The 16146-nt window shown below is 41.4% G+C and overlaps 1 protein-coding gene across 2 annotated transcripts in view; it reads left to right on the top strand.

The window, feature by feature from the left end:
• The window catches only part of slc26a2 (solute carrier family 26 member 2), an 86660-nt gene that overhangs the window by 54041 nt on the left and 16473 nt on the right, over window positions 1-16146 (top strand). For both annotated transcript variants that reach the window (XM_060928041.1, XM_060928040.1), the window contains one exon: window positions 454-1058. In XM_060928041.1, the coding sequence (XP_060784024.1) occupies window positions 477-1058 (582 nt within the window). In that variant the 5' untranslated portion in view covers window positions 454-476. The remainder of the gene's footprint in view (window positions 1-453; window positions 1059-16146) is intronic.

The following is a 16146-nucleotide window of genomic DNA, read 5'->3' as shown; positions in this document are numbered from 1 at the left end:
ATCTTTTAATCTGCTGGGCTTTTTTTATTAATTAAATAATTGTACTTAATGTCTTTCAAGTAACAAATACTTCAAAAGCAGCAATTTGTTTCAAGGCGCCATCTAACATTATTTCTTTTCTTGTGCAAGTCAGAATGAGTCTCAGCAATAAAAATCTTGGAAACAAAAGGCCGTTCCAGGCTTTGCAAAGTCATTTTACGTCATTTTTTGAGATAAAGTTTGATGGATGGATGAATTTGGTGCCATGTAGCAAATATTGACTATCCCTGTTAAAACCCTGGATCTTGATAAAAAGTCTTTGCTTTACATTAAAAGGCCATATCACACATCGCTTTTCCCACAGGTTCAAATGCACAGCAACATAGATTGTCGTTCTGATATTTAACATTTACATGCCATGCAACGCTGTTTGTACTCGCGCTATTAAAACCCATCTGTGTGTTTTCCTCGAAGGCAGAGCTCTGGGTCATTACACGATGTCAGGTGCCGAGGCAGACCAGATCGCAGTGGGCGCTGAATCTGAGAATGAGCTTCAGCTTCCATTCATCCTCGAGGAACATGAGAGGAAGGATCAGTCTCTGAAGGAGGTGCTGAGTCGAAAACTGAAAAAGCAGTGTGTCTGCAGCCCAGCTCGAGCAAAATCCCTGCTCCTAGACTGTGTACCCATCATAAAATGGCTGCCAAAATATCAGCTCAAAGACTGGCTCCTGGGTGACGTGATGTCAGGCTTGATTGTGGGCATCCTGCTGGTTCCTCAGTCCATCGCCTATTCACTGCTGGCAGGCCAAGATGCCATTTACGGGCTCTACACATCGTTCTTCTCCAGCATTATCTACGCTTTGCTTGGCACTTCCAGGCACATTTCAGTGGGTATCTTCGGGGTGCTCTGCTTGTTGGTGGGCCAGGTAGTGGACAGGGAGCTGGCATTGGCTGGATATCTCACCGATGAGTCGGGAAACCTCACCAGCCTGGAGAATAACACAATTCTACACTGTGACCGTAGCTGCTACGCTATCACCATAGGGTCTACTGTGACCTTCACAGCAGGAGTGTACCAGGTAGGCTCAGACAACGTTCTGTAACAAACACCAATTTTGTGGGAGGGCTTGAAACCATTATAAGATGACAACTAGCTGACATAAATGCTGCAAAAGTCGAAGCCACCTTATGATTTTCATTATTTCATTCTAAGTGTCGTAATATATGTGGCAACAAGGTAATAAATGAAGCCATTTGCTATTTCTCTCAAAGTCCTCTAATTAACAGAATGGATCTTAAAAGAGAAGAGAATCGAGGAGACTAACGGACTCCATGTATTTACACTGAGCCCAAAACATGCTCGTTCAGTTTATCCATTTCTATTAAACAAGAACGCAAATTACCCATATGGCAGGCATGATTGTATGAATCGAAATACTTTCAGGCGGGCCAGCTCCGTGGTCGGCATGAAGCTGGACTCTCTGGTGACGGTGGCAGAGAAGAGGTCTATGGACAAACTATTGAATGTCATGGATGATGCCAGTCACCCTCTGCACACCGTCATCAGCAGCCAGAGGAGCCTGTTCAGTGACAGAATGCTCCTTCCCAAGTGCAGGACGAACAGACTTAAAAACTCCTTTGTCCCTCACGCCATCAGACTGTACAACTCCTCTCTGGGGGGGGAACAGGAGGGGTAACAGGAGGACAGAGGACGGGAAGGAGCAGTAGCCTAGCCTGACAAAAAGCAGTACTGGACAATGTGCAATATAATGTGCAATACCTCATGTTTTCAGTAAACATGAAACTTTTTTCATATCTTTTTTTTTCCTCTTCATATCTTATTTTTTTATATTTGTATATCTCATCTCATTATCTCTAGCCACTTTATCCTGTTCTACAGGGTCGCAGGCAAGCTGGAGCCTATCCCAGCTGACTACAGGCGAAAGGCGGGGTACACCCTGGACAAGTCACCAGGTCATCACAGGGCTGACACATAGACACAGACAACCATTCACACTCACATTCACACCTACGGTCAATTTAGAGTCACCAGTTAACCTAACCTGCATGTCTTTGGACTGTGGGGGAAACCGGAGCACCCGGAGGAAACCCACGCGGACACGGGGAGAACATGCAAACTCCACACAGAAAGGCCCTCGCCGGCCACGGGGGTCGAACCCAGACCTTCTTGCTGTGAGGCGACAGCGCTAACCACTACACCACCGTGCCGCCCCTTCAACCAAAAATGGCTTGATGAAATTAAATGTTTCAACATTAAAAAACAATACGATAAACAGCAGTGAGCCATAATAAATGAAACAAAGTCCATATTTGGTGTGAGACGACCCTTTGCTTTAAAAAAAAAAAAAAGTAGTCTCAGGTACAATGAGTGCCGTTTTATAAGGAAATGAGCTGTAAGTTTTACTGAGTATCTTACAGAGCCAGCCACAGTTCTTCTGGACACTTTGACTGCCACACTCGCTTCTTAAAGTGCCATTCCACCATTGGATGTATTCTTTGGCATAAAATACAATATATTTTATGACAACATGACTAGACAGAGAAATCTTTTAGCTTCAAAATGATATATCAAACATAATTTTTTGACAACGACAAGTATATTAATTTTGCGACCAAAGTCACCTACCCTTTTAATTTCCGCGCGGTAGTGAAACGTGATGTCATCGGCAGGTTCCCCTTCTTGTGTACCACGTGTCGGTCTATTTTTAGACCAGGAAACCCCCAAAGTGAGAGAGTCATTTCTCCTCGTATATGGGGGACAAAAAAATTGCGAAAAATTTTGAGTTAATCTTACAGTTAGCTAGATTTATTGGTATTAGCTAGATTTATTGGTATTATTTTTATCGCGTTCTATCCGCCATTGCTGATAATATGTGCCACGTCACACGTCACGTGGTACACAAGAAGGGGAACCTGCTGATGACATCACGCGCGGAAATTAAAAGGGTAGGTGACTTTGGTCGCAAAATTAATATACTTGTCGTTGTCAAAAAATTATGTTTGATATATCATTTTGAAGCTAAAAGATTTCTCTATCTAGTGATACCATTTATATATGTTGTCAAAATATATTGTATTTTATGCCAAAGAATACATCCAATGGTGGAATGGCACTTTAATTTTGCACCAAAACCCAGTAGGCTTCATTATGTTTTTGTTTTTAATCTGAAAAGTCGTCTCTTACGGAATATGCTGCTCAGATACAAACTTTTTTTTTCCTGTAACTTTTAATTTTGTGCTGGAAAACGAACGTTTGGACTCTCAAATGTTTTCATACCGACTCGATAATGTAGAAGTCATCAAATAGAAAGTTTGTATGAAAAAATAGGGTGCCTAAGACTTTTGCACAGTATTGTATATTGCAAATGACCATGATGTGATGTGTCATGGCAACATTGTGCGCTATAATGGCCATGATTACGTGTCCAAATGAGCCAGCTAATCTTGTTTACACTGAATAAGCCTGCTTCTGAACTGGTTTGTGATTACAAGCTTGTTGTTATCTTTGTAGCAAGTCCAAGAACATAACTGAAAAATCCAGCATCTTGTCAAACTGTCAACAATCCAATCCTGGTGACAAGATAATCCACGACTGAAGAACATGCTCCTGGAGATAATATTTAATATTCAGTCACACAAAACTGTAAATATACAAGAAACCATAAACTATATAACTTACAGTAAACATTAAACTGTAAAGGTACAGTAAACATGAAATAAATGCATTAAAAACAGAATAGTATACAATAGACAGGCAAGAAAGTAAATAATTAATACAGTAAACACTAAACTATAAATGTAGAACAAACGATAAACTATAGAATTAAGTTATTCCACGAAATCGAGTCGTACATGAGCTGATAGCCGATGAGGTGTGTAGCACCGAGTCGGCTATAAGCCATGTACGATGAGATTGAGGAGAATAATTGTTTTATTCTATCCACATTCACTGGATTTTGAGAAACAGAGCATTTTTATTTATTTTTTTTTTTGCAAATTCGATAAATAAAAACTTTATGCAAAACGTCCGACAAAATTATTTCCGCTTAGAATGTAAACAAACCGGTGAAATGACAGTAGCAATTTGTGAAAAATGTGATAATCATTCTTGAAAAAAAAAACATACGTTCTTACCATCAAATACTTTCATTCCATATTTTGTTGCTTTTTTTTTGTATTTTTTGGGGTTTTGTTTTCGAGTACTTTTTATTTCGTCCTCGGTTGGTTCAGCAACACGTTCCGCCATTTTGTTCTTCTCTACTCACGGTATATGAGCTGATATCCTAGTAGTAGAGTAGCTAATCAGAGCGCGCCATAGCTCATATCCAGTGAATGTGGATAGAATAAACAGTAATATTCTTGATCATGGAAACAGTTTGAGTATTCCTGAGAAGTATTACTTATGTGAGTGGAATTGGTATAGATGATGTCTGTCAACCTTTCACACACACATTCATACCTATGGGCAACTTAGAATAGCCACTTAGCCTAACCGCATATCTTTGGGAGAAACCGGAGCAAACCCACACAGATACGGGGAGAACATGCAAACCACACAGAAAGGCCCCTGTCAGCCACTAGGCTTGAACCCAGAACCTTCTTGCTGTGAGGCGACAGTACTAACCACTATACCATCGTGCCGCCCAGCTAGCCCACCAGGCAAGCAAAAGGTCCATGACCCAGAAGTTCATTTAACAAGGCTATGAAAAGTCGTACAGAGCACGATACTTGCGAAAATCACAAAGAAACGGAAGTTATGGCCGATTAGGTGTTTTTACAAGATGTGACCTTGACCTTTGACCTCGGCCCACCAAAATCTAATGATGTCTTTGTGTAACCCTAGTGAGTTGTCCTGTGCATTTTGGTGAAGGTTGGTCAAGAAATGACGACTCTAGAGCACCAACAAACAAACAAACAGACAAATGGACAGGTCAGCATACTTGCAAAAATCTCCGATTTTCGCAAGTAAAAAGGCAGCAACTCAAGTGCTTTTTAAAGCAGTAATCAAACTCAAAAGTATGATGAGCTACAGAAAATAAGAAATTACTTGAATCTATGGGAGAGGTGACTTTATGCAGCCATAGTCTTTATCCTCTCCTGATAATGTCTGGTAATGAAGGATAATCCTGTTTGCATGCATGACAGATACCCCTTTTCCACCAAATCAGTTCCAGGGCTGGTTCGGGGCCAGTGCTGGTGCTGGTTCACAACTCGTTCAACTTTCGAGCCAGCTGAGAACCAGTTTGCTTTTCCATAGCTCACGGTGCTAAGGGAAGCCACGTCATTACGTCGTTGTATACGTCAGTTACGTCGCTATGTTTGCATAAACCTTGGCGCGAATATCGAAGCAAAAACAACACGGAAGAAGCAGCAGCAGCAACAACAACAATAATAATAATGGACGACTTCGCGTTTGTACAGCTGCTGCTTCTCGTCGCTTAAAAATGGCGATCTTTCGGGGTCTTGTTGTTGGTCTTAACAACTCCGCCCCCCTGCTGACGTAAGCGGTTCTTTCCTCTGGCCCAGTAGAGAGTTGGTGCTAGCCTGGAACCAGTTTTTCTGGCCCCAGAGCCAGTTCTTTGTCAGTGGAAACAGAAAACCCAGTTCCAAACTAAGCACTGGCCCCGAACCAGCCCTGGAACTGCTTTGGTGGAAAAGGGGCAAGAAAGAGTTCGCTTTGGCTAATTTCACCTATAAGCTGCAGTTCTATTGTTGCACATAAAGACATTATTTGAGTCTGAGACATTTTCCTCTTCGTTTTCATTTGATGAAGTATCATGCGAGAAGCCATGGCCTTAAGGTTAGTGAAACACCTTTGGGACCGCAAGGTCACCGATTTGATTCCGTGGAATGGCTGAAGTGCCCTTGAGCAAGGTACCTAACCCCCTACTGCTCCCCAGGCTGCTATGGGCATTTTGTATGTCGCTCTGGATCAGAGCGTTTGCTGAATGCCTGGAATGTAATGAAGTATTTACATGTGACGTGACTGCGCGACTATAGTCATACATAGGCCTGTCACGATAAATTTTGTTGGACGATATATTGTCTCAGAAATTATTGCGCTAAACGATATTATTGTTGACGTCTTGTCAAGACAATTTTATGCCACTAGTACAATAATAATGATCATGCAAATACACCCTTTCAAAGAACAGTAAACTTTAATGAATTCAACTTATTCAATTCAACAGTGGAACGTACAAAATATATAAATATAAATAAATAACCTAAAGAAATACAACCCCGATTCCAAAAAAGTTGGGACAAAGTACAAATTTTAAATAAAAACGGAATGCAATAATTTACAAATCTCAAAAACTGATATTGTATTCACAATAGAACATAGACAACATATCAAATGTCGAAAGTGAGACATTTTGAAATTTCATGCCAAATATTGGCTCATTTGAAATTTCATGACAGCAACACATCTCAAAAAAGTGGGGACAGGGGCAATAAGAGGCTGGAAAAGTTAAAGGTACAAAAAAGGAACAGCTGGAGGACCAAATTGCAACTCATTAGGTCAGTTGGCAATAGGTCATTAACATGACTGGGTATAAAAAGAGCATCTTGGAGTGGCAGCGGCTCTCAGAAGTAAAGATGGGAAGAGGATCACCAATCCCCCTAATTCTGCGCCGACAAATAGTGGAGCAATATCAGAAAGGAGTTTGACAGTGTAAAATTGCAAAGAGTTTGAACATATCATCATCTACAGTGCATAATATCATCAAAAGATTCAGAGAATCTGGAAGAATCTCTGCGCGTAAGGGTCAAGGCCAGAAAACCATACTGGGTGCCTGTGATCTTCGGGCCCTTAGACGGCACTGCATCACATACAGGCATGCTTCTGGATTGGAAATCACAAAATGGGCTCAGGAATATTTCCAGAGAACATTATCTGTGAACACAATTCACCGTGCCATCCGCCGTTGCCAGCTAAAACTCTATAGTTCAAAGAAGAAGCCGTATCTAAACATGATCCAGAAGCGCAGACGTCTTCTCTGGGCCAAGGCTCATTTAAAATGGACTGTGGCAAAGTGGAAAACTGTTCTGTGGTCAGACGAATCAAAATTTGAAGTTCTTTATGGAAATCAGGGACGCCGTGTCATTCGGACTAAAGAGGAGAAGGACAACCCAAGTTGTTATCAGCGCTCAGTTCAGAAGCCTGCATCTCTGATGGTATGGGGTTGCATTAGTGCTTGTGGCATGGGCAGCTTACACATCTGGAAAGACACCATCAATGCTGAAAGGTATATCCAGGTTCTAGAGCAACATATGCTCCCATCCAGACGACGTCTCTTTCAGGGAAGACCTTGCATTTTCCAACATGACAATGCCAAACCACATACTGCATCAATTACAGCATCATGGCTGCGTAGAAGAAGGGTCCGGGTACTGAACTGGCCAGCCTGCAGTCCAGATCTTTCACCCATAGAAAACATTTGGCGCATCATAAAACGGAAGATACGACAAAAAAGACCTAAGACAGTTGAGCAACTAGAATCCTACATTAGACAAGAATGCGTTAACATTCCTATCCCTAAACTTGAGCAACTTGTCTCCTCAGTCCGCAGACGTTTACAGACTGTTGTAAAGAGAAAAGGGGATGTCTCACAGTGGGAAACATGGCCTTGTCCCAACTTTGAGATGTGTTGTTGTCATGAAATTTAAAATCACCTAATTTTTCTCTTTAAATGATACATTTTCTCAGTTTAAACATTTGATATGTCATCTATGTTCTAGTCTGAATAAAATATGGAATTCTGAAACTTCCGCATCATTGCATTCCGTTTTTATTTACAATTTGTACTTTGTCCCGACTTTTTTGGAATCGGGGTTGTAAAACAATCAAACAAAGCCACTCACACCAAAAACAATAAATAAAATACAATCTATGGCTCTTGAAAATTGCACTTAAGTAAATATTAACTTGGCACAGGGTAATAAAAAGACATTCGTTTCTTCACAGGCAACATTCTGCCAATCCAGTTTCTCAAAGATTAGTACCCAGATAAACAAAAAGTGCAAAGTAACAACGCATTGCCAGCTGTCATTTGGATAAAAGTAACAATTAGAACAAGATAACATGTAGGCAAGGGCGTAGATTTGGTATTAACACTGCTGGGGACAAAAACCCAATGCCAACCCACAGCAGTGGTTGCGTTAGACTTTTTCATTGTCCGTCATTTTGACGGACAGGGTCGTAAAAATTCCGTCATTGTCCATTATTATCTGTCATTTTATTTTAGCTTTTAAATGACAATGTATATAGGCTATAAATGCTATATATTTAATAACTTGTGTTTTCATGGACTCATTTTCATTTAAAAATTAATTCACAGAACAAGCTTGTATTATTTGATCATTTATTTATGTATTTATGATGCAAAAAGATGAACAGAGATTCTGACGTTCGGTCACTTGTGAACCCATTTTCCCTCCGCTAAAAGCATTGCGGCTGTTGTGCCTTAACGGGCATATGAACAATGTTATTTTACACCGTAGCAAGACAATTGCAGTTAAAATATGAACAGTCCAGTACAACGATTTAAGTGACGATCTAATTTGACCTGTTTGCGTGAGCTCAAACCTTCCTTCTGGCCCGCATGGATTTAAATTGGGAGCTCGCTTGTGCATAATCAAAGTCGTCAATGGAGACTGCTGCCGAGGCAATTGTCATTAAATTTTGCGTCTTTGCCTCGGACAGACGACTTCTCATTGACGTTTTAATTTTATTCTGAAGGCTGAACCCGCGCTCTGCTGCGACACTGGAGACTGGAATAACCAGCGCCACTTCAGCCAAAGTCCTGAAGTCGGGAAACATTTCTCCCAGGGAAGTGATCAGAAGCCGGCAAGAGCCTCTGAAAGTTGGATTTCCCGACCCTGCTAGTACTCTCTTCATAGGGAGGAAATCCTGCAGCCTGCGGTCTTTCTGCACCAGTGGTGCAGCTGCACCCTGTGGTGACCCGTAGTGGGCTGACACGGAAGGTCTTAAATAAAACGAAGTTATGTTTAAATGTTAGTTTGTCTACCCGTGCTCTCATTAAAATGATAGTTTAGCAGATATTCGAGCAGTGATGTTCCTAAGCTTCCTAAGCTTGCTGGGGAAGAATACAATAAATCGACATTTGTTTCATTTTAAAAACAAGAAAACAACTAGCCTAAATGAGCGCTATTGCATTAAGACGTACAGGCAGGGAAACGACACAACCCAATGCATCTCTTTTTTTAATAGCAAAAATGAGGTGTCTTCTGCAGAGAAGGGAAACATTAATACATCTCACTGTGCTAGTGGTTAGAAAAGTCCTAGCGTGGTCAGGAGCGCGATGGGGGGAACAGCCTTGCGCAGTGGCTACAATGTATAGACCCTTTTCAGTCACGTGACCTTCGTAAACGCGACCACCATTTTGGACATGTAGGGGACTTCGGCTCGAATCAGTTTGAATGCGAGGAAGGCGACAAACGAAAAACATAAAAGAAAAAGGAGCGAAATGCAGAAAACACCTTCACTATCCAGCGACGTAGGGCATTTACAGGGCGAGCAGAGGGAGAGGTATTTGCAAAAATTGAGGTTAGCAGGCTTAGAGAACGATGTTTACCTGCTTCCACCAGGATTGTTCACTGACGTACGCTCCGGCTTGCTCCCCCTCAAATTAAGCAGCGCGCTCCGGAACCTCGGCCGGAGCACTCCGGGAGCAAGCCGGAGCGCGCTGCTTAATTTGAGGGGGAGCAAGCCGGAGCGCGCTCCGGAACCTCGGACGTTGGCTCCGGCAGCTATTTACACTGGATCCGGTGTAAATAGCTGCCAGATCATAATTACAGTAAACTAGTAAATACAGTAAAGGAAAAACTTGAGACTGAAAGGTTTTAACAGTCATCCAAATGACTGAACGTAAACATTGCTACAGTAACATACCAGCTACTATGTTGTTGACATTAGCTAGTCAACAATAGCTACTATAGAAGAACAAAGAGGTTACAATGGGTTATTTTAACCTATTTGGTTACACACTCGCCGCCACAGAATGTTAACAGCAATGTAATGCCTTTTCTGGCTAATTTTATTCGTCTTACCTCCAACAAAGTGGTCACTACACAAGCGCTGGTATGCCGAGGGCTGCCAATCTTTCCTGTTAATGGCCGCTATCCATCTTCTACGTTGGGATTAGGCTTGGCACGGTTATGGGAAAAAAACCGAACCGTACGATACGCCTGTTGCGGTGCAATACGCGTATAAACCGCGGTACCCCTATTTAAGACGTTCGCCAAAAAAAAAAAGCCGAATGCCCGTATGAAACCACGTGATTCTCTTTCGCGCGAACAGGGGTGATAGCGTTCCGGCGCCGCGCCGGATTTCCGGCGTACCGCGGCGCCGGAAAAAAAAATCTAGTTCGCCCATTATCCTATGTCATTCTGAGATGCGCAGATAGACAGTAAAGGGAATTTGGAATTCCCTTTACTGTCTATCTGCGCATCTCAGAATGACACAGGATAATGGGCGAACTAGATTTTTTTTTTTTCCGGCGAGGGGAGGGGAGGTTTGTTTTAAACAGTGCAATGATTGGTTTTATTGCAATATTTTATATTGGCTGTGTGTGTATTTTGTTAGAAATCGTTCTAAGAATACAGTGGCACTTTAAGATTAGATAAGAAATCCTGCCATACGTTTCAAAACACTGCACTTTAATTTCAAGTGAAAAAATACATCCTCACTCTCAGGGATTAGAAGAGTTTTTGATTCGGTTTTTGTATATAGGTGGTTGGTTGGTCGCCACATAAAAGTTTAAGTTTTAACACACACATCTGTTCAAAAGTAAGCTTTAAGAACTCATTTTTATTTCTTCCAATTATGAAAACTCTGTATGTGACAAAAGACACCTGGTTCCTCTAGATGCCACAACATGGCAGCAAACACTCCTGACACTTTGTATAAATACTGTAGTAAATAAAAAAGCTGTTGAAATCATCCATGTCTTCCCTCTTGCTGTTTCAAAATACTACCTGGCTTTTCATCAGAGATTGTTCATAAAATGTGCTTATGTCAACTCAAACTCAGTTTGTGCATGATTATTTCATTGTAACTATAATTTTAACCTCTCTTAAATGCTGTATCCTAAACTATGTTTACTTAAGGTAAATAGTAGGCTATATGCCCAAATACAGAGTACTTAAGATTTAAAAAAAAAAAAAACGCAATACGTTCCGAACCGCAGACCTCAAACCGCAATACGTACCGAACCGCGACTTTTGTGAACCGTGCCACCCCTAGTTGGGATCCGATAAAATGATAAACCTTGCCTTGTTTGGTGATGGCTACTACATCCAGGTGCACAACAATATAGTGGCATGATGGAAGTCTTGCTGAAAGTAAAAACTTTCTTTGCTGCCGTTCCTCAATGTTGGCTGTGGTAAACTACTGGTAGCACATGTCCAAAATGGCGGCCGCGTTTGTCGTGACGTCACGTGAAAAGGGTCCATACATGAGCAGCCTATGCACTGAACATCAAGACGCCGCAACGTCAGCTCAGATTGAAAGTGACGGCAGTGAAGACTATGTATACTGTATGTAAGAAAACTCTGCCACAACTTGCCAATCATTTCAATTGTGTGTTTCATTATGTTTTATTATTAGGCTATTATTGTTATTGGTAATGGTAACGGTAAACATCCGTCAAAATGACCGACGGCCTTCAGATTTTTCCGTCATAGCTAAAAAAAATCCGTCAATGACGGACAATTGTCGGTTAATGTGACCTACGCCACAGTGACGCCAACTTCGGGTCAACATTAGAGGGTCACAATATTTTGGTCCGTTGTGTTCCACCAAAAGAGTATCCATCAGCTCTCCAAAGTCCAGACTTTTACAATTTGAAGTTCAGAACTGTAGTAAGTCATGAATAATAATAATAATAATATGCAATTTGTTTGATTAATTGCAAATCTTGCATGTGATGATTAACTCATTCTACCAGTTTGCAAATGTGTTTTACAAGCGAATAACGCATTGACTGTCGGGAGGGAGTATGTTCCTTTCCCTCATAAATGGAAGTAAAACACATACGTGTTTAAAGTGCATATCCTGGACCAATTTTTTTTTATATGAAAGTATGTCCCTTTACACACTCATCCAGAAGGGTAATTTTGCACAAGGCAATCTGTCTACAGCAGAAAAAAATAAAATAACAAAACACGTCTGGAAAAATCCCAAGGGAGTCTGGAGCCAGATTCGTGATGTTACTTGCGGAAGCGCCAGCAGGCTGCGCGAGCTTTGCACGGTTTCAGTGCACAGCCTGTGTAGACCAAGCGCTCCCATTTCTCTCTCATTGTCCGGTCTTTTGGAAAACAACAGGTACTAATCCCATCAAGATTGGTGTTGCTACACCCTCCTACGATACATCTGTTAACCATTTTAATAATTACGCGATAACGTTGAAGAAATTTACAGAAAACCACCAGGTCGTTTTCTCATAAACAAACCAGCGCTGACGTAGGATTCAGAGGGAGGCGTCCCGCATGTGACATCACGAAAATCAATGTTTGCCGGGAAATCCAAATGGCAAGTTTTTTCAGAGGCGGGCCAATTCGCTTCAAATGGCTTGATTTCAACTGAATTTTTCTGGTATTGCACAAGGTAAAAAAAATTGCACAAAATGCAAAATCTCATCTCATCATCTCTAGCCGCTTTATCCTTCTACAGGGTCGCAGGCAAGCTGGAGCCTATCCCAGCTGACTATGGGCGAAAGGCGGGGTACACCCTGGACAAGTCGCCAGGTCATCACAGGGCTGACACATAGACACAGACAACCATTCACACTCACACCTACGGTCAATTTAGAGTCACCAGTTAACCTAATCTGCATGTCTTTGGACTGTGGGGGAAACCGGAGCACCCGGAGGAAACCCACGCGGACACGGGGAGAACATGCAAACTCCGCACAGAAAGGCCCTCGCCGGCCCCGGGGCTCGAACCCAGGACCTTCTTGCTCTGAGGCGACAGCGCTAACCACTACACCACCGTGCTGCCCAAAATGCAAAATGTGACAGATATTTGACCAAAGTTTAATATAAAATAGGAGAATTACACTGATCTTGCTCCTGAATTTACCCGTGATATGCACTTTAAACACTGCATTCCATGAGGCTGGCAGGGCGAGTCGGCTCTCTTCTGTGTGATCTTTAACTAGTTTTAGAATGCTAGTTTAACCCTTTGATGCAAAACATATGCACACCCCTTCTAATGCACAACATGGGTCAAAAATGGCCTGCATTCATTTTCCAGGTTATTTCATGCTGACTGAGTTTTTCTTTGCTCTATCTTTTGAAATCAATTTATTTTATGATTGAATATTCCAAGTATTCTTTAATTATCTTGTTTTTAATTACCACAAATCATTAATTTAATTTTTTCTTTCCTACTTTATGAACAAAAATACTTTTTATATTACTACACATGGGTCATCCAAGTGTGATTTAAAATTAAATGTCTTAATACTATAATAATAATTTGTTTCAAGTAATTACTTTAGCAGTGAATGGGGCCAGTTATTTATTTATTAACTATGTAGTTAGCTAAGCCAACTACAATAAAATTAGCTAACTAAAGTAGAATATGTCGACAGCTAGGTAGCTAATAGTAATTACTTGTAACTTTCTGACAAGTAATCTACTCAGTCTCAAGGGAACCTAAACATCATCAGTTTTTTTCTAAGGTAACGTTAGCACAATTGAAAAACATTACTTCCATGTATTAGATGGGCAAAGGGCGCTGTGTGTGCTGAGCTGTGAAATGTCTGACACAAGCACAATTCACAGTTCCCACCAAACGCTGGAGTAAATGCATGCGGGTCGTTTCTGACCCATGTGTGTAAACTTGATGTAGAATTACAAAAGCTGTGCTTGTTCATAACTTAAGAAAGGAAAAATAAAAATGATGATTTGTGCTAAACAAAAACAAGATATTTACTGCATATTTGGAAAAGTAAATGACAAAATGAATTTATTTCAAAAGTATATCATAGAAACACTCAGCCATACATGAAATAACCTGGAAAATGAATGCAGGTCGTTTTTGACCCATGTTGTGCATTAGAAGGGTAGTGATACAAAAAGGGTTTTTATTCAAAAAGTAAGAAAGGAAAAAATAAAATAAGGATGTATGATGATCAAAAACAAGTTAATTGAGGAATACGTTGAATACTGAATGATGGAATTAATTTATTGCAAAGATATAGAAGATAAAAACTCAGCCGGGTCACTTTTGACCCATGTTTTGCATCAAAGGGTTAAGCTGATGTGTGATTGATCCAACGGTAAAACAGGACGAGGGCTCGAGAACTTTTTTGACACGTTGAAAGGTTACAATTTTACTTGGCAACAGAATGTATCTGAATTCTGATTGGTTGTTGTGATATTATTGCCCTTTTGTTGTCTTCTTGAGCCCAGAGGGGAGGGAGAGGAGGGAGGGACAGGGTTCTACAGAGAAGTATTTAGCCTACAGCTTTCAAATGAACCCCCTCGAAAACCAATCAGTTCAGCGGATGTGTGTACTCGGTATGTGACGTTTTCATGAGAGGCAGAGTAACCAAAAATTTCTGATCAAGAAGGCGGAGGCTGTTATGCTTATTACGTGAAAACGTTTTATTTGATTAAAAGGTGTCTGTGCCACGAACAATGTCCACATCACCATTGGGTTGTTGTTGTTTACATGTGTCATGTTATACGAACTTGGTCAGGACTCTCTGCAGGTCTTAACTGAAGCACTTCAAATTAAGGGTTAGCGGGCTGCTAAAGTTTGCAGGCACTTCACAAGCAAGACTAGGTGCAATATTAGCCAACATTAGCACAATTTGATATGACTTTGTGACCTTAATGAACACCAGTTGTTGTCGGTATCAAGTCGGATTGTTATTTACATGCCACACAAACTTAAAGTATTCGTACGTTGTCGTTTTTACACACTGAATACGAACTGTTGTTAATTGATTCATTTTACAAGCTAATCTAACGTTACATTCCTCAAGGACAGTTTGCTAGCTTACTAGCTAGCAACCGGTCACTACACTGCAACCGCACTTGCTAATTGACACGGTAGCCTAACTGCTTGCTATTTTCGCAACCACGCCCCCAGAGCAAATATTCATGAGCGAATTTTGCGTGGTTTCGCCCAGTGGAAACTTATAGTAACCATTTGTGTACTGTGCACAGAGCGCGATTATTTATTTTTTCTTCAATCAGAAATATTGGTAGGGACATATCAGCCGTCGTTTGATATTGGTAGGGACCCGTCCATACCCAATTCTATGCCTATGGTCTGTGTAACAGAGCAACGTGTTGTTGTCTTTTCCCCATTCAGTGGATACCCTGGCTGGATAACTGTTGCATGCTGGGAAGCCCCACCTCTGACAGAGAGCATGTTTTATTCAGTCAGTGGGTCAAGCTAATACTCTGGCGACTTCCCTTTGTAGACGTACAGCGCATAAATGTCAAAATCGCGGTAAAAAAAAAAAATTTACCGAGTTCATTTTCATTTACCGTACGATAAGTCGGTATATCGAATATCGTAACAGGCCTAGTCATATAGTTGTATTTTATATATATATATATATATATATATCATTATCTCTAGCTGCTTTATCCTGTTCTACAGGGTCGCAGGCAAGCTGGAGCCTATCCCAGCTGACTACGGGCGAAAGGCGGGGTACACCCTGGACAAGTCGCCAGGTCATCACAGGGCTGACACATAGACACAGACAACCATTCACACTCACATTCACACCTACGGTCAATTTAGAGTCACCAGTTAACCTAACCTGCATGTCTTTGGACTGTGGGGGAAACCGGAGCACCCGGAGGAAACCCACGCGGACACGGGGAGAACATGCAAACTCCGCACAGAAAGGCCCTCGCAGGCCCCGGGGCTCGAACCCAGGACCTTCTTGCTGTGAGGCGACAGCGCTAACCACTACACCACCGTGCCGCCCAAAATGCAAAATGTGACAGATATTTGACCAAAGTTTAATATAAAATAGGAGAATTACACTGATCTTGCTCCTGAATTTACCCGTGATATGCACTTTAAACACTGCATTCCATGAGGCTGGCAGGGCGAGTCGGCTCTCTTCTGTGTGATCTTTAACTAGTTTTAGA

The sequence above is a fragment of the Neoarius graeffei genome, chromosome 8, assembly GCF_027579695.1.
Source record: "Neoarius graeffei isolate fNeoGra1 chromosome 8, fNeoGra1.pri, whole genome shotgun sequence".
Classification (NCBI taxonomy): Eukaryota; Metazoa; Chordata; class Actinopteri; order Siluriformes; family Ariidae; genus Neoarius; species Neoarius graeffei.
The sequence above is the reverse complement of the archived record's forward strand: the minus strand, read 5'-3'. Positions and strand labels throughout refer to the sequence as shown.